The sequence below is a fragment of the Enoplosus armatus genome, chromosome 5, assembly GCF_043641665.1.
Source record: "Enoplosus armatus isolate fEnoArm2 chromosome 5, fEnoArm2.hap1, whole genome shotgun sequence".
NCBI lineage: Eukaryota > Metazoa > Chordata > Actinopteri > Centrarchiformes > Enoplosidae > Enoplosus > Enoplosus armatus.
In genome coordinates, this window is record NC_092184.1 from 14201471 (window position 1) to 14218907 (window position 17437).

The 17437-nt window shown below is 42.8% G+C and overlaps 1 protein-coding gene across 1 annotated transcript; it reads left to right on the forward strand.

Moving 5' to 3' along the window:
* The first annotated feature begins 643 nt into the window (after positions 1-643).
* strn4 (striatin, calmodulin binding protein 4) lies at positions 644-15261 on the forward strand. The gene is made up of 18 exons (XM_070906477.1): positions 644-1030; positions 8233-8336; positions 8490-8566; positions 8729-8807; positions 8974-9159; positions 10344-10521; positions 10652-10808; positions 11374-11469; positions 11844-11962; positions 12069-12244; positions 12414-12461; positions 12573-12694; positions 12792-12959; positions 13050-13190; positions 13319-13417; positions 13510-13596; positions 14187-14376; positions 14993-15261. Exons 1-17 carry the CDS (start codon positions 719-721, stop codon positions 14354-14356), a joined length of 2319 nt encoding a protein of 772 aa, XP_070762578.1. The 5' UTR covers positions 644-718; the 3' UTR covers positions 14357-14376; positions 14993-15261.
* The last annotated feature ends 2176 nt before the right edge of the window (positions 15262-17437 follow it).

Consider the following 17437-nt stretch of genomic DNA (forward strand, 5'->3'; position numbering starts at 1 on the left):
TCATCCAGCATATAGTATACATACCTCCATACCAATTTGTAAATCCACACAAGTAGCACCAGCCTACACCTCCATATCGCGGCTGATCCTTACAAAATCACAGTCGACCTGTGTTGTGGAGATTTTTTAACGAACGTTCAAACCGGAAACAAATTTGTGGATAGTTTTGGCTAACTTCACTGTCCTCAAACATCCCTGCTCACAAAATGGCAGGAAGTGAACTCCCATAGCGACATGTTCATTGTGTATTACAGCAAACATGGCCCTTTATTTGTCACCCACAGTGGGCATTTCCAAAAGCAAACACAAGGAGGAAGAAACAGATCCGGGATGTGCAAAATAAGAGTCCAAAACAAAATTTGAATACTTGTTTTGAGTGATAGACATTTGACAGCTATATTTTAGTGTTACTTTAGCAAACGTTTCCAAGTAAGAATGTGTGTTAAATGTGGCTTACTGAGAAATAAACAGGCCACGATGTTACAAAAATGTAGCTTGTTCGTGTTTTATCTTGAAGGTTTGAGAACGGAAGTGTAGTATTTTACCACCTGAATAGTAATTTTGCTCTGTGCGTGTGAGAAAAGGAAGAAAAGAGGGTCGGTTATAGAGAAGTGCTGCTGGGTTGGAAGAAGGGTACGAGGTACCTTTTTTATTATTGTTGTTCGTACACTCTGCCCGTTTCCACCTCCATATCCTGGCGTAAGGTTGAACGGTTAAAATGGAGGCGGACAGATCCGGCGGAGGACCAAACCCGAACTCCGGAGGCGGCAGCAGCAGCGGAGCGGGGCGCAACCCGAACGGGCCCAAAGCAGCACCGGGCCAGGCGACATCAGCTGCGGCGACCGGGGCGATGGCAGCAGCGGCGGCGGCGGCAGCAGCCGGGGCCATGCCCGGATCGTCGCAGACTCGGGAGCTGCAGGACGGGGACTCGGGTATGACGCTTCCTGGGATCCTGCACTTCATCCAGTACGAGTGGGGACGCTTCCAGGCCGAAAAATACCGCTGGGAGGCTGAGAGAGACGAACTCAGGGTAAATTTGTTTATCATTAAGCCTGCGTTTGCAACCAATATGCCGAATAAAGGCCAGGACGGATATTGCAGGAGCTCCTTTAGTGTTGCTTTGTGACAGTGCACATGCCCTACAATCAATCAGTTTCAGGATGACAAAATGCTAACGGGCTAACATTACACCCTATCATATTGTATTGACCAGGATGTGTTATTGCCAGACAGTAAAGGGAAATGAGGGGACTCTATGACCTCCAGCTGATGATCACCAGAAGCCAAACAGCCACCAGTGGGCTTTAAACATAAGATGAAGTAGTAGTATTTAAAGAAAACGTTAATCTATGCCTTTTGACCTATATAATCTGTTGCACTCCACTCATAAAGATGTACGCCAAGGAATTAGACGAGAGAGGTTTATGTCAACAACAAAAGCAAGCAAGTTATCATGCAAATAGAAGAAGGAGTTTAGGTGTGGCTACCTTGCAGTATCTCCTTTTATATTAATGCAGGTACACATCAAAGACATGCCTGTACCAGACTCCTTTTATGATGCCCTGTATTTTGGTATTTATGTGGAACCATAGTTTGTAAGTAGACAATTATCGGGTTTTCAATCAAGTGATCTGTGGCTGTGCTGTTGTGGTTAAAAGATGATGACAGTGCCACACAGCTGTGAGTTCCCTTTGAAATCACTGCATTTGATAATGATAGTTATTTGAAAGTCAGTTTGTCAAAGCAGTGGCCTTGCTTTAGGGAATTCCTTCATATAATGAGGAGAAGTTTGATGTTGATTTCATTTTATTATTATTATTATTATTATACGTTCTTTCAAGCTTAATCTTAACACATAGTGGTCTGTAGTAACGTGTATGTCTGTGTATCTGGTGGCATTGAAAGGAAATGAACATTATGAATTAGGGCCCGTCACACAGTTGGATGAGTCAGTGGTGTGGTGGATGAACATGGCTGAGATGTTGTGATATGATATGCAGTTTTTTCAGTATCATTCATACTTTTTTGACTGTCTTAGAGTATTGTCAGTCAAGCACGTATCGACAATCGAAGTATTACTTGTAAATGCTGACTGAATGTAAAAAATGTGACAATATAAAATTACCTGCCGATTACAAACACATATATGTGTGGTCTGCCTTTAGGTTAGAGAAGTGAGCTTGAGACCTTAAAGGTCATCAGTCTGAATCTGTGAAATGTCTAGAAAACCCTATGTGAATGTGTGAGTCAGTGCCATAGAAATTACCCTGAGCAAGGCATGAGTCCCCTTATGGTTGCAGCTATTCAGAGACCAACAGCGGAAGACAGAGGTTGTACTCTGCAACTTTCCTACATGCATGTGTGTAACTGTGTGAGGCAGAGCATTGCTGGGCAAGATTGTGCTTACTCATCAAATTGTTCCAGGATTAAGAAAGGTTAGGAAAACATACACACATTGAAAGATGTTTTCGCTCTGCGTTTGGAATGAAGGGATGAACAGTTCATCTTTTCATTCCTAAACCCACATGTGGTCTTCCTCCTGTAACCGCAGTTTGATTGTAATTAGGGTGAACTATCTTCTGCAGTTCATGAGCTTGACAAAACCACAGGAAAAATAAAAAACGCATCTTTGCCTCTCTTCTGTCACTCCGCTTCTCACATTGCCCCCTGACTCAAACCTATGTAGTTATAAATAGGACCCTGATAAAATATGGATGAACAATAACAAACTGGCTGTGCTCGCTGCTTTTATAGTCGTGTGTGGGGAAGAATGGGAATGGAAGTCAGAAGCGGGCCATCGCTATTTCCAACATGCCATTAGTGCTTGTTATGGAATTTGTTTGCGTGTGGGTATTTGCTGCACATGGTCTGGTTTCATGGGTACAATTAGCACCACGTCCTGTGCTGAGAGAAAGCGACGATCTCTGGAGTGCCAGGCTGAAAAATTGACCTAGCTTACATTTTAACACCCACAGGCCACAGGCCTCTGGCTTTTGTTGCCAGCATGCTCGCAGGGTTCTCAACATGCCAGTTAGCACGCCCCCTGGCCACAACCTGTACAGTTAGCAGCATGTTGTATATGTGTCCATAGTCTGCTCACATGTCACCTACACATGATGTTTTGTGCTTTTATGGCATTCATGAGGCTGTAAGCAAAATCTTGGATGGCAGCAGCGACAAAACAATCACCAATATTTGATTCACAGATTACTATCATCTTACCACTATGCGACTCTTTGTGTGATGGTGTCTCTGTGAGACTGTAACACATGTGCCGTCTCTGTGAGTGTGTTTTCGGTGTGAAAGGCCACCTGTGGTGTCGTGTCTCCAGTGACAGGCCAGGAATGAAAGCCCTCCCCGCTGTGGGCCAGGTGGGACGTCCCACAGCACAGGGGACAGGTGGCAGTGGCCTTGTCCCTCCCTCCTTCAGACACACAAGAAGCTTTTTCCAGTGTATTCTATCAAATCACACTACTACTAAACTAAACTAAGTCTGACCAAGCCTGTAGTAATTTGTTTACTGTTGTCTGATCCTCATTATAATTTAATAGACAAACAGACTGTGCAGCAGACATTGAACCAAGTCACTCTAATTCTACAGGGAAAAGGGCAGACCTTTACCTCTACCTCTCATTTCCAGCTATATAGTTTTTATTAACCGTGTAGTTGTGTAGAATACATTACTGGTGACCCAGATGACATCACTTCCTGTTGAGTGTGGCCCAGGGGGCCCCTGGGTACACATCTCTAATTAATAGCTCTGTGCTCTCAGCCATGACACACATATGACATCCATATGTACTGCATTATTACGGTGTGTGCCTCCCACCCACGCAGACTTGCAGCGCTCCTGTTATACATGTGTTGATTGTTTTATTTTTAGTATTTTACCTTACTGTAATTCTCTCCTTATTGTGTTTCTCAGTTTCTTTCCCAGTTCTTCCTCTGAAATCTTGAAAATCTCATGATTTGATTTTTCTCATTCAAACACATTCATGACATGCCGTGTTTTTTGCTTCCTAATGCTTATCAAGCATCTTCTAATCAAACTTCGGCAGCAAGCCCAACTTTTTAGGTTCATTCTCTAGCTTAATACTACACACATGCTCACACTCGACACACTCGCACATCAAAGCACACTGTCCCAGAAAAGTTCATTGCTCTACTTGTTGGCTCATGGGTTCTCTCATGGGGATGAAGGGATGAGGAGATGGAGGGTGGCCAGTGGAGGAGGAAAGCTGCCCTTGACCCTGTTCTGCAGCTAGTAGAGAGGGACTGACAGAATAGGCTAAATGTGTCAGCTCTCCATGCTACAACAAACTCTGGAAAGGTCAGCAGCAGTAGGCCACATGGAGGAAAACCCACCCACAGGAAAGAGAGATCACATGGCACGACAGGTTTGCTCGCAACAAGGTTCCTCTGTAGCTTTGTTAGTTTACCAACATATTACAAAGACACTACACTGTCAATGTAAGGGGGTTAAATCAAATGACACCCAAAAGATTTTGTTACTCCTCAATACGGGTTGCTTTTACAGACAGAATGAAATTTTACCATGTATGCCTGTCATTATAAATATTTTGATGCCTTTTGACCCGCTGCTCCACTACTGTTGTGGGCATCTCATTGATTCTGGCTCTTATTTTAAGTGTCAGTCTCATGATAAGAACACCTTTAATAGCTGATGAATGGACCACCTTGTCTCACTTCTGTTGGCCCGGGTCCCACGCACGAGTAAAAACAAGCATGTGTCAATCTGAACCAGACAAAGGACAGGATACAAAGACCAGAGAAAGCTAAAGACAACACAAACTGACTCATATGCAGTTAATTGCCTTAGTCTGATGAAACGATCGTATATAAAAATGAATTCATGCAGCTTGATAGGCACTTTTTAGTTTTGGGACCTTGTTTTACCCACAAGCTAATACACTGAAAGCTGCATTTGTTCTTGTCCCTAACACAGCCAGTGTGTGCTGTGGTAAATGAATCTACTCTAACATCATATTCTGCCCACTGAACCCCATTACTGTAGAAAGGAAGAGCAAGTAAAACTAGGTCAGAGCCAAAGAATGAGTAGTTAAGTCATAGATAAAGAATGACATACAGCAATAAACCCTTTGACACACTAATCCCTCTGTTTTGGCAACCTTTTTTTTATGTATCAGGAAAAGGCAGCTCTTGCAGTGTGCGTTTATTGTCATGTTATTTGGGTGTGTGAATGCAGCCTTGTCTCTGTCTTGGCCAACAAAGCAGTGTCAGGGATTTGAGGTTTTGGGCACTAGTGTGAACCTGTCCCTCTAGGAACTCAGTGTGACACTGGTGCACAAGGATGTGATGGTTATCTGTGTGTGTGAGCAGGTTGTAGCTCGCCTGTGTGTGAGTAGGAGTAGAAACGCGTGCCCTGCCCCTGAAGGATGAAGTGAGACACATTCCATTTAGAGGTGGAAATTAGGAAGCACTTTGCTGATTCGAGTCATTTACTTTAAAGATTAATAGACTATTGAGTTTGTTTGGTTGTTTTTTTTTAGCTGAGTGATCGTATCACAGTTCAAATGTACACCAGTAAATGTTCAAATCACTGTTCATACCGTGGTGACATCACCGTGACTGCTTCTGACTGTCTTCGGTAAGCTGCTGCTGGATGAAGCTCTTCTGTTCAGTTCAGCACAAATCAGGTATACATAAGAACCACTTACAAGGAGAGGAGCTCAGCATCTACTCGTCTGCAGCTACTTGTCACACCATCATGCTTGGTCATGGTCTTTCAGTAGGTTTTTTTTTTTTTCTTTTACTTAGGACTGCATATCAAGGCTGAGCTAGACTGACTCACCGGATGTAGGCTGCTAAGATAAGTCTAGCGACTATTTCAGTCGCAATTCTCCCCCCGCTATCTCCTCAGTACGGTTTTCAAAGTCTGTGGTTTTAACGGGTCCAGTGACCTCTTCCAGAGCTAAAGTGTAGGTAGGCTTTACCTCTAGGACACCAATAATCAAGTTGTGTTTGTCTTATTTAACAGTAAAAGTTGTAGCACATAGTCTACATATGTCTTCTAAGATGGGTTGAGCCAGGCCTTTCTCCTAAGTGTGGAGATTGGTCTGGCTTTGTGAGACAATGGTGTTTTTCACTCACCGAAAAGCTGTTAAAGATTTGTTTATTTGTGTACAGAAGACCTCATATTCCACTCTGCCCGTCTCTTGAATCTGACTCATTTCACCAAAGTTGACCTCTGCTTGACCCACAGCAGGCCTCAGTATCAGAACAGCTGAAATGTTTAAAGGGATGTTTCATTGTCGTTATTGTCGATGCTAGGTCAAGCTTCAATGTTACCCTTTTGATAGAAGCAATGTGAGATGGATTTATTTAGCCACATTCCATCTGTTGTCAACCATTTATAGTACCCAGTTTATAATATACATGCAGTTTTCTTATATGTGAACCTCCTACACTCTGACACCACCCAGCTGGCAAAACAGCAGTTTGTACTTTAGCATGTTAACATTTATGTCTGATTATGTCACACTGGAACTAAGCATTTCTGCTTGTGTGAAATGTACAAATACAGTATTGCATCTACCATTACAAAACACAACAACTGTCTACACAATTAGTGCTTATGTGCAGCTGGAAAATGCTCAGCTAACTAGCTTCTGTTGCTGCTAACCCTATGCTAGCTGCTTTTGTCAACCACATAACCACAGCAAATTATATATCATGACATAGCTGTTTTATACAAGGCTCAGCAGATTTTTATGGGTTTCACTCGTCCTCCAAGCTTGTTAAATCAATGCAGTGCTTCTCAACCGTCCAGAGCTTCATACATGTAAACTTATTTCATGAGTTGTTTTACTTATTTTATATAACTTTCAAGAACTGCACTGCTACTCCAAGGTAAGGCCAAGTATAAAACACATAGTTGTCTGTATTTCACAACCTCTTAGCTCATGCATGCAGTGTTGACATGCTAGCTTTGACAATTATCTTCAAAATTCTCAGATAAACATATAAAATCACATTGCATTAATCAGGATTACTCAGCAGCGGCAGTAGTAAGGTTTGCTTGGCAGATTATCCTGTGTTCCACAAGCCCCCCTAGCTGGTTACATGACTGTGTCTGTCTGCGTGTGTGTGTGTGTGTGTGCTCTTTCCTGGGTGATTGACTTTTCTCTCAAGTAGACCGAGTGCCTGCCCCATGAGATAGTGTTTTTAGACTGTTCTAGTTTTACGGAACGGCGTATGCGTGTGGGAGCAGACTCGTGGACACAGACAGCGATGTGCAGAGAAGAAATGGACTGTAAAACAATCAGTATTAATGCTCCAGTACCGCTTGGCACAGAGAGAGCAAGAGAGGGAGAGAGAATGAAAATGCAAAACCATTGTACCTACAATCACCTGCATTCAAACCCTGTGTGTAGAAACAGGGTTAGGCCTTTTTAACCTCCCTCTAACTGGGATCACTGTTTTGAGAGTGTTGCCTGATGTTTTGCTCAAAAACTGCCCACTGTGAAGCATCACCTGGTGCTAAACACAGGAACCTGTGTTATAAATCGTTCTCACTCACTCCCGCAGCCTTTTCACATTTTTTTCAAGTCTTGCCTTGTGATGGCTTACTCAAGGGAAGACCCTGTCTTAAGATAGTCCTCATCAAAACTTGATAGATTCGTCATTATCACTTTTTTTAATTTCACAAAACCCTTTAAAGTGGCAAGAACGGGCAGTGCACATCTCTTTCCTCAAGGTAAAGAACTTTATCATCTCAGTGTGGAAGGAAACGGACGGAAAATGAGAGAGGAAGCTCACAAAGGAAGGATGTGTCTTAAAAGAGGGTATTTGAATTTGGCCAGTCTGTGTCTTGTTTTTCCTCTTGTGCAGATGCACACTGAGGCCTCGGTTAGGAGAAGTTAAAAATAAGAGCCCTGTTCCACAACCCTCTACTTATTCTGGGTTCTCAGAAGTCATGTTTGCTATGCTTGTCACATCAGACTTTTTTCCTTCACGTTCACGGTCTCTCTTGATATCAAATGCTTTACTCTCCAGCCTTAATTGAGACAGTGTATGCTTTTTTATCCAATTCACTGCAGTTATGGCGGAGTCTCAGTGTCTGTATATACATATAAATTGATTTTCCGATCCTATTTGCTTGTGAGTGTTGGCGGTACGTGTGTGCCGTTTTGAAGGTACTTTGTGTTTCTTACCATCCTGTGTGTGTGTGTTGTGTGTGTGTGTTTTCAGGCTCAGGTGGCATTCCTACAGGGTGAGAGGAAAGGGCAGGAGAATATGAAACAGGACCTGGTGAGGCGGATCAAAATGCTGGAGTACGCCCTCAAACAGGAGAGGTAAGACAAATGTCTCCTTGTCCTCACGTCTGTTGTCCATTCAGCCTGCTGTCATAATGTTTTACATGCTTTAGGCGTAGTGATTTGATAGTGAAAGATTTTCTTGTATTTGTCTGTAATGCTGCCCTCATGTGGTCTTTTGTGGGGTTGCAGGGCTAAGCACCAGAAGCTGAAGACAGGAAACGACCAGAGTCCTGGAGACAAGAAACCAGAGACAGAGGCAGACCAACGTATGTTTAACCAAGCCTTTAGATATATTATTTATATTCTATCTACTGCTTTTGCATCTTTTACTGCTGCTGTACTTTCAGAGCAACTCAAAGTTTTTGCTTTTCTGTTTTTCTGCTCATACCTTGCTGTTGCATCACTATTGACCAATCTATTTTCTGTAGTTCCCAATGGGCCGGCTGAGTCAGAATCTGAGCCAGCCAATCAGATGTCCTGGAAGGAGGGACGTCAGCTACTACGCAAGTAAGGCCTTTACGTCATCAGCTTCTTTTTTATCTCTGTGCCATACTAATGTGTTGCATCAGTACTTAATTGTTGGTCTTAAACGTATAATCTAGGCTAGAAGGATTCATTAATATGGCTGTGTATGTATTTATGTGTGTTTTTTTTTTTGTCCCTGTGAGTGTAGATACCTTGAGGAAGTGGGTTATTCAGACACCATCCTGGACATGCGGTCTAAGCGCGTACGCTCCCTGCTTGGGCGGAGTAGCCCCGAGGCTAACGGGCCTCCACCCAGTGAAACCTGTCCTGAGCCTGAGCCCCGGGCAGGTGGAGAGTCGTTGTTGGTCAGACAGATAGAGGAACAAATCAAGAGGTGAGACTGTGGAAGCACACACACTCTCCCTCTCTGCTGTTGCTCCACTGATAAGAGCAGAGATGCCCAGTTTGAACGAGTGAAACAAAAGATTGAAATTAGCTTTGTTTTTGTTTGTTTTTCTCTTCTTAATACATTATTTATGATCTTTCCATAACTGCTAGTGCTATATAACTGCATGTTTCTCCACCTAATCAAATTGTAATGGTTACGCAGTTGTTGTCAAGATTTTGTGGGCAAACATTGACACCATAGACTTGTACTACCCTATTTAGACGTGGCCTAATTTACACATCATACCATAATCTGATCACAGACATGACCTTAATATATTATGGTGTACTGATCCAGGTCAATTTAGTTCAAGAAGTAGTGCACACACACTCCTATATAGAGTGGACTGTTCTCTTAATACAATCTGACACAGACCTCATATACAAAGCAGAGTAGAGTTTGACCTTTATCATCATCTTAGTCAGGATATTTTGTGGGAAATCTTTGGAATGATTTATTGGTGAGTGGAATATTGTTGTAAATAGTGCTATGTTAGAAATTACAAATCGATTTAGCAGACAGAAAACGTGCAGGTGACTTGTTGAGTTAAGTAGGTGTGCTTTACTGCAGTGTTCACACGAGACAATTCATCATTGTATCCTAAGGCAGCTTTGTGAGTAGCACCCATGTGCATTTGTCTGTACAAGTCGAAATGTGAAGACAGTGAAACAACAGCACATCCTAATCTCAAAAGCCAACAGAACAAGATGCACAAAAGATGTCTAAAACGGAGGGCATCCTCCATCATGCGAACATGGTAAGATGACAAAAAATAGCAGAAATCTATTCATTGCACAGTAAATATATGTACCTGTCCGACATGTGCACATGTACAGATGAAATCTGTGAGTAGAAATATTTTAACCAAGGATAGTTTTAATGTTTGTTCTGAGTATGATTGTAAAAATATCATACGTGCACCCATAAAACTCATATGTGTTGCACTCAAAAAAGATTATGAAAAAATTAGCCATACTGTAATGTAGACTGCTGTGGCCAAACATTTAATGGTATGATATTGCTCAGTGTAATTGAGGTCATCCTGCCTCCCTCTGCTAGGTATCGTCCTGAATAATCTTTTTGTCCTTTTTAACTTGGAATGGAGAGAATAATCATGTGTATATTTGTAGGAACGCGGGCAAGGAAAGCTCTAAGGAACGTCTGGGTGGCTCGGTGCTCGACAAGATCCCCTTCCTGCATGGCTGTGAGGATGATGATGAAGACGACAGTGACGAGGAAGATGACTTCCAAGGCATGGCCACTGACTGCATCGATGGCCCGCGCAAGAACAAGAAGTCTCGTGTAAAGGTGCGATCAATGATTAGAACTGGAACTAGGTAGATAATGAAAATGGAAAGACTAGATGCAAACGTTGAACTGCAAACTTTACTTGGGAATAAATCACGTAAGTAACCCTTTTCTCTGCTCTCATGTCCAGATGGGTTCGGAACCCATGACCACAGACCTGGACCCGGAGGACGAGGAGGACGAAGACGACTCGGAGGATGCCCTCAGTGAATTTGACTTCCTGGGCTCGGGGGAGGATGGGGAGGGGGCGGGAGAGGCCCGGATCTCAGGGGACGGACGGGAGCTAGGTACGCTGTTGCCATAGCAACATCATCAGCACCAGCACTGCCAGAATCACTGCCACCAGTGTATCTGTCTTTTTTGCCCCCCCCTCCCCCCTGCTCACCTTTTTATCTTTTACTTCTCATTGTGTCTTGGCATCTCTTCTTGTCAATAAAACCAACCTCTTTTCCCAACCACCTGTCTCTCTGTCCTGTTTCACAAGCTGTCAGTCTGTGACACTTTAGAGTTGTGTAGCTGTCATCTCTGTCTGTAGATGTATTTTCTGTGGTCCGGGGGTCATTTCAGAGGTTATCACGCATGCTGCCTTCTCTTTTTATGTGTCCACATCTCATTCTTTGAATCATATTTAGACTGTATGCCTGTGCTTTTATTGATGTCACCGTCTCACAAACAGAATCTTTGATATTGTTTGCGTATATGTTATGTATTTAAAGAATGAAGTCTATCTTTTTGCCTCTGTCTACATTCGCCTGTCTCTCATCTGTCATCTCGTCTGCTGGCCTCTCCGTCCTTCCTCCGCCTCTCTGCATGACTGGATGTTTTGTGTCTCTCTCCTCTTGCTGGGTTCAGAGAACCACAGGAACAAGTTACAAGGCATGATGTCGGACTTCCCCCCTAAACCCACCCCGCCCCCCTCTGTATCGGGACAGGCTCGCTCCGGGGAAGGTAAGACTTCCCCACCAAATATGCCCCATAGAAAACCATAGACTATCGTCTTCCAAGTATTCTTTCTCCCCTGTGTCCCAGACACACAACTGCATAATAATAACTTAGACGTTGAATGTAGATGCTGTCTCGTCTCAGTTTTGTTGAATTTTAAAGCCTGCGTAGGGGTAAATTTACAAAGTTGCTCCTACACCTATAAATATTTCCTCTGGTACACAGTGTGGGAGTGAGGAAACAGGATGAGTGGACTCTTGCCAGGCAGATCTAAGATTCATTGCTATATTTTGCAGTTATCTCAGCCTGCATTTATAGGGCCATGATGTTTTGTCAAGACACGGTAGTAACTCTTGTGCCTTACCACCTCCAACCTGCAGGCGGCGCCCTGGGTTTCTCCTCTGACGTCTTCATTATGGATGCCGTCGGAGGAGGGGACATGAACCTGGGTGAACTGGCTGATCTCACTGTCGCCAATGACAACGACCTCTCCATGGATGTAATTACACATTTCCTCTGGTCAATACACAGGATGTAATCCAACCTACACGTGCACTCTCAGAATATGTGAATGCTCACTCTTTTTTGAATGTGTGTGCCGTCAGATGCAGGATAACAGGGAGGAGTTTAAGAAGACATGGAACCCTCGTTTCACACTACGCAGCCACTTTGACGCCATCCGCGCTTTGACCTTTCACCCCAGCCAAGCGGTGCTGCTCACAGCCTCTGAGGATGGAACACTAAAACTGTGGAACCTCAACAAGGCCATGCACTCTAAAAAGTAAGAACCCTCAGATCCACAGGGAGTTCTAGTGAAGAAAATGTAGAACAAGGGATTAATTTATCTGCCATATATGCAGCAGTGGGACAGATAACGTACAAATGTAAAATCAAACGCAGCAAAAAATAAAACTAAAGAAGCAAATGTAAAAGGCTGTGTCCCTCCACAGGAACGCAGCGTTGGATGTTGAGCCCATTTACACATTTAGAGCACACAGGTGAGTCGAGTCTGAGATATGAACAAATACAAATTTACACCTTGTGCACAAACCAGTGACTGACATCCACAGACGCAGTGCAACCACTGATGCCTCTCTCTTTTTGTCCAGTGGAGCCGTTCTGTCACTGACCATGGGTGAGGACGGAGACTCCTGCTACAGCGGAGGTCTAGACGGAACTGTCAGATGTTGGAAGATGCCAGACCTCAACGTGGATCCTTATGATAACTATGGTCAGTCATCCTCAAGTGCTGAGTATTTGGCAACCGCCATAATAATGATATTCCAATTTAGAAGTGTGTTTTTTAATATGTGCGTTTGTCCATCCAGATCCTGGCATAGAGAGCAGTGTACTAGCGGGCCACGAGGACAGTGTGTGGGGTCTAACTTACTCGGCAGTCCACCATCGTCTTGCCTCATGCTCAGCCGATGGCACCATTCGCATTTGGGACCCTCAGAACTCGGCTCCCTGTCTGTCTGTCTTCAATAAGGAGAGAGGTAGACGTGTGTGCAGAGGATGTAGATTTGCTCTTGAGCTTAATATTGTGTCCATCGCCCACAACTTCATCGTCTCCTGTCTTCCCCCAGAGCACGGAACGCCCACCTCAGTGGCCTTTGTGGCCACCGACCCCAACCAGGTGGTGGTGTCATTTGATGGCGGTGAGACGCTACTCTACGACCTCAACACAGAGCAGAGCACCACTGCGCTGGAGACACAGACAAAGGATGGTATGTTAGCCTAATTTGTACGAGTTGATTTTCCACCACGAGTAATACTGCTCCTTCAGAGACGAGTTTGAAATAACTAATGAGACGAATAGATGAAACTAAATTGAGTTGTTTGTCTTCTTTTGCAGGCAGTGAGCTGATCAACCGCGTGGTCAGTCACCCATCTGAGCCTGTCTCCATCACTGCACATGAGAACCGCACCATCCGCTTCCTAGACAACAAGACAGGTATCTGCAGGAGGTGTTTTATTCGTTGTATTATTCGTTAATTTCCTCTGTAAAATGACATCTAAATATGCTTGTGTTGTGTGTTTGTACAGGTAAAGTTGTCCACTCTATGGTGGCTCATCTGGATGCGGTCACCTGTCTCACTACAGACCCTAAAGGCACTTACCTCATCTCTGGCAGTGAGTACCGCTCAGCTTTACTGTGTCTTTATTTAGCTGAACATCTTAGAATCAGGATTTTCTTGTAGGATAAAGTCGTCATTAAAAACATAATTTCCAAAAGATTATTATTATTATTATTATTATTATTATTATTATTATTCCCACACTGCACACTCTGTTTTCATATAACATCATCGTACCCAGAGAGAGATTTTGATGGCAACAGTTTGTCTTAATATTTCATCCATTCTGTATACAAGTGGGTATTTTTCAGGAATCAATCAATAGTAATACCAATTTAAAAAATAAGTGATTTTAAAAAGTTGTTAATGTGAGGTAAAGAAAATACAACGTTATTTATAATTAAAACAAAATTGCTCCTCTATTATACACCATCGAATTCCGCAATGTGAGGGTCATGTTTAGATAGAATGAAGCAATCACAAACCCTCTGTACGATCGGCTGTCTTGCCTCAAACTACAATAGTAGCATTGCAAAAGAAGCTGTGCATTAAGTCTACAGGGTTCCTCTAAGTTGTACTCCACAGTGATCTTTGCGCCTCATGACCTTGTTGTCTGCGTTTCCCCCTGCTCTCCGCCCCCTGCAGGCCACGACTGCTCGGTGCGCCTGTGGATGCTGGACAACAGGACGTGCGTGCAGGAGATCACGGCCCACAGGAAGAAGCACGACGAGGCCATTCATGACGTGGCCTTCCACCCTTCCCAGCCCTTCATTGCCAGCGCCGGCGCAGATGCACTTGCCAAGATCTTTGTCTGACCGTGACTGTTGTCATTCTGGTGAGTTACTAATTTGGAGAACGCGCATGCGGTGAGATACAGACCAGTGTGAGCTCCGATACAAGTCCATCAAGATTAAACGAGTTGCAGAACTCTTCATTCTCTGCACAAACTCCAATATAATATGCTTTATTACCCAGTCTGCTGCTTCTCTTCTGACCATTTAAAAAATCTGTCTCTTGCTAGTCCCCCGACTTTATGAAAGTGCTAAATGGATTGCTAGAGTACACTTTTAATCTGTGTTAAAATGGGTTAAAATATTTAATCAAATTTTTTCAGCATTCAACAGTTGACCCCAACACCCCCCCCCCCTTTTTAACAGAATAATAATATAATATTATTATATTATAATCCACTGAGTTTCACCAAATGGCTTCAAATCTAGTTCTTTGTTGAACCCTCTCTGGCTTAAATTGTGTAATTTAGAAATCTTAAATGCCTCCTTTTTTTGGGGATTTCCGTATTATAAAAATTTTATTTTTATCTTGTATTTTTACAATTCTAGTATGTTTTTAATGACATGGCACCTAATATATTTTGCCTTTATGTTCATGTCATGAGAAGTTCTTAACAGCTGCTGGTTCTAACTTTGTTTACCTTCTTTTCTGCCTTTTAGAGTCCTACAAAAACAACTGGGCCAAAATAGACTGAAGACTACAGTGGACATACTTCACTTGCTTACACACTCACACACTCACACACACACTCACACGATTGTCCTGCACCCCACTGGCTGGGTCATCGCCACAGGACGTCACCCCCCCCAATCCCTCACTGTTCTCCGATGCCTCAGTGACTTCTTGTAATACTAACCACACTGCTTTTTTATAACTTTAAAATCCTGGCTGCTCCGTTTTCAAATAATCATGTTTGGAGTAACCCTTTTCTACACTACAATATTCCGTTCTGCTTTTTTTTTTTTTTTTGGTCAGTCCTACCAACTATTAAACCGCGTGTGTGTGTGTTTTGTGCGCTTGAATTGCTGACACACACTACTCACTTTTCTCGGAGAACCACCAAGGAAACACTGCACAGCACGCGCCACCACATTTCATCTAATATCTTTTTTTTTTTTTTTGGTAGTTAACAAATTGCTTGTGGCTAACATACGTGTGTAGGCATGACTAAAAACAGTAACCTTTACCTGACCAACCTCTTCATTGGGAATCAATGTATTACATTCCAAAGACTCCAGGTAGAGTGTGTGCGGTGTCGTATTTGGGGTTCGAGAATGTTAAACTTTGCTGTGTGTGACGTGAGGAGGCACTAGACGGTCACTAACCAGTGTTGAACAAATAGCTTTAATTTCAACTTTATGGCCAAGACACCAAGTCTCATTGTATGTCTGAGTATTCTAGCGTCCCTGTGATTCTGCCTCTACTGTGTGTGTGTGTGTGTGTGTGTGTGTGTGTGTGTGTGTGTGTGTGTGTGTGTGTGTGTGTGTGTGTGTGTGTGTGTGTGTGTGTGTGTGTGTGTGTGTGTGTGTGTGTGTGTGTGTGTGTGTGTGTGTGTGTGTGTGTGTGTGTGTGTGTGTGTGTGTGATTAAAAGTCACTCTGCTGTACAAGATAAATGAACACGTTACCACAATCATGATCCATTTCTACAGAAGTACAGAAGAGTGTATGTGTGTGTGCACTAGTTAAATCACGGTGCTATGAAAGACCTTGTCAGTCTTGAGTCAGAATCAGGGACCTGTTTCGTGTGTGTGTGAAAGAGAGACTGTGTTTCTCCCTTATCGGGCTATAGATCCACGTAGAGTGAATCAACTTTTTAAATGACATTTCACCGTTGAATCATTTCATAAACTGTAGTCACATTTCAGAACGGTCACTGTTAATGTTTCTCATTAGAGGGATGTGAATAATGTCGACCGTGATCGTTTCGGGCTTGAGGAGTGTACAGAGCTGATAGTGATTATATTACAGAGAGGACCACCTGGACTGAAAAGAGTTTCCTCAGAGGAGAGCTGTTCTTTTTCATTTCATCCTGAAGGTCGCTTTGTTATTTATTCAGGCTTTCAAAAAAAAAAAAAAAAAAAAAAAAGCTTGACATGACCTTTAGCTTGTGTTTTGAGATGAAGTTTTACTCTTCTTGTTTGATGTGCGTCAGTCGCACAGTAGCACATTACCCAGAGAGCTAATGATGTGAAGCTGCTCCCTTCTTTCTGGAGAGGCACGCTGGGAGAAATGGCTCCAAAAAGGTCCATTTTAAATTCAGCCACTTTTGTCATTTCAGAAAGGAAAAAAAGAGAAAGTATTGATTCAAGATGTGTGGGTGTCAGTTGACATTAGCAGCATGACTCTGCACCTAATCTGTCTTGTAGATCTGTTATGGTTCTACTATTTTGAACATAACCCATAACATTTGGTGGAGACATAGTTCCTTTGAGACACCTCACATCTGTCTCTATCTGTGTCCTGCATTTGTACTGATAACTTCAGGACACATGTTTTGTTTGCTTTAGGTAAAAGTTGACCCTTAACAGCTGACCTGACTTCAACTTACTTGACTGTTAATTTTATTTTGAGAAGACTGATAAAAAATCTGGTGTTAAATCAGTTGGTTAAGGGACACCCTCCACTTCTTCAAGGATACAGGGTCACACTAGGGGTCAGAGGTCAGATCTAAGGGTTCAAAGTAGCCTAGAGGTAAACGCTCATAATGTTCTCTCATTAAATACTATTTGGCTCCACTTTGCACTACATCTAATAGTGGACTCTTTTGGTGAGGAGTGGTTACAGACAGGGTGCAGAAATAATGTTTTGCAGGTATTTCTTATACAATCTGGACTAAATACTACAAGGGTGGAACCTGCAGTTATTTGATTCAAGACAAATCAGTATGACACATCAAAAAAAAAAAAAGAAATAGAAGCAGAGATTGTAAATGATGACTAGAGATGCCATTATGTGCTGTAAATGTCCATCATTTCCTTGTTTTCTTTCTTGCATTTCTTTTCTTTTCTTTGAGTATGAATATGATTATTAAGATGTAAGAATACTGTAGTATCATAAGTGAATCATTCTTCCTTGCTAGGCATAGAACTTGCTTGTGATTGAT

Bases quoted from the DNA above. Each gene is read 5' to 3' on its own strand.
- strn4 (XM_070906477.1), top strand. From the start codon at position 719: ATGGAGGCGGACAGATCCGGCGGAGGACCAAACCCGAACTCCGGAGGC. The intron at 8,337-8,489 runs GTAAGACAAATG...GTGGGGTTGCAG, and splicing joins TACGCCCTCAAACAGGAGAG to GGCTAAGCACCAGAAGCTGA. The intron at 12,960-13,049 runs GTAGACGTGTGT...GTCTTCCCCCAG, and splicing joins TGTCTTCAATAAGGAGAGAG to AGCACGGAACGCCCACCTCA.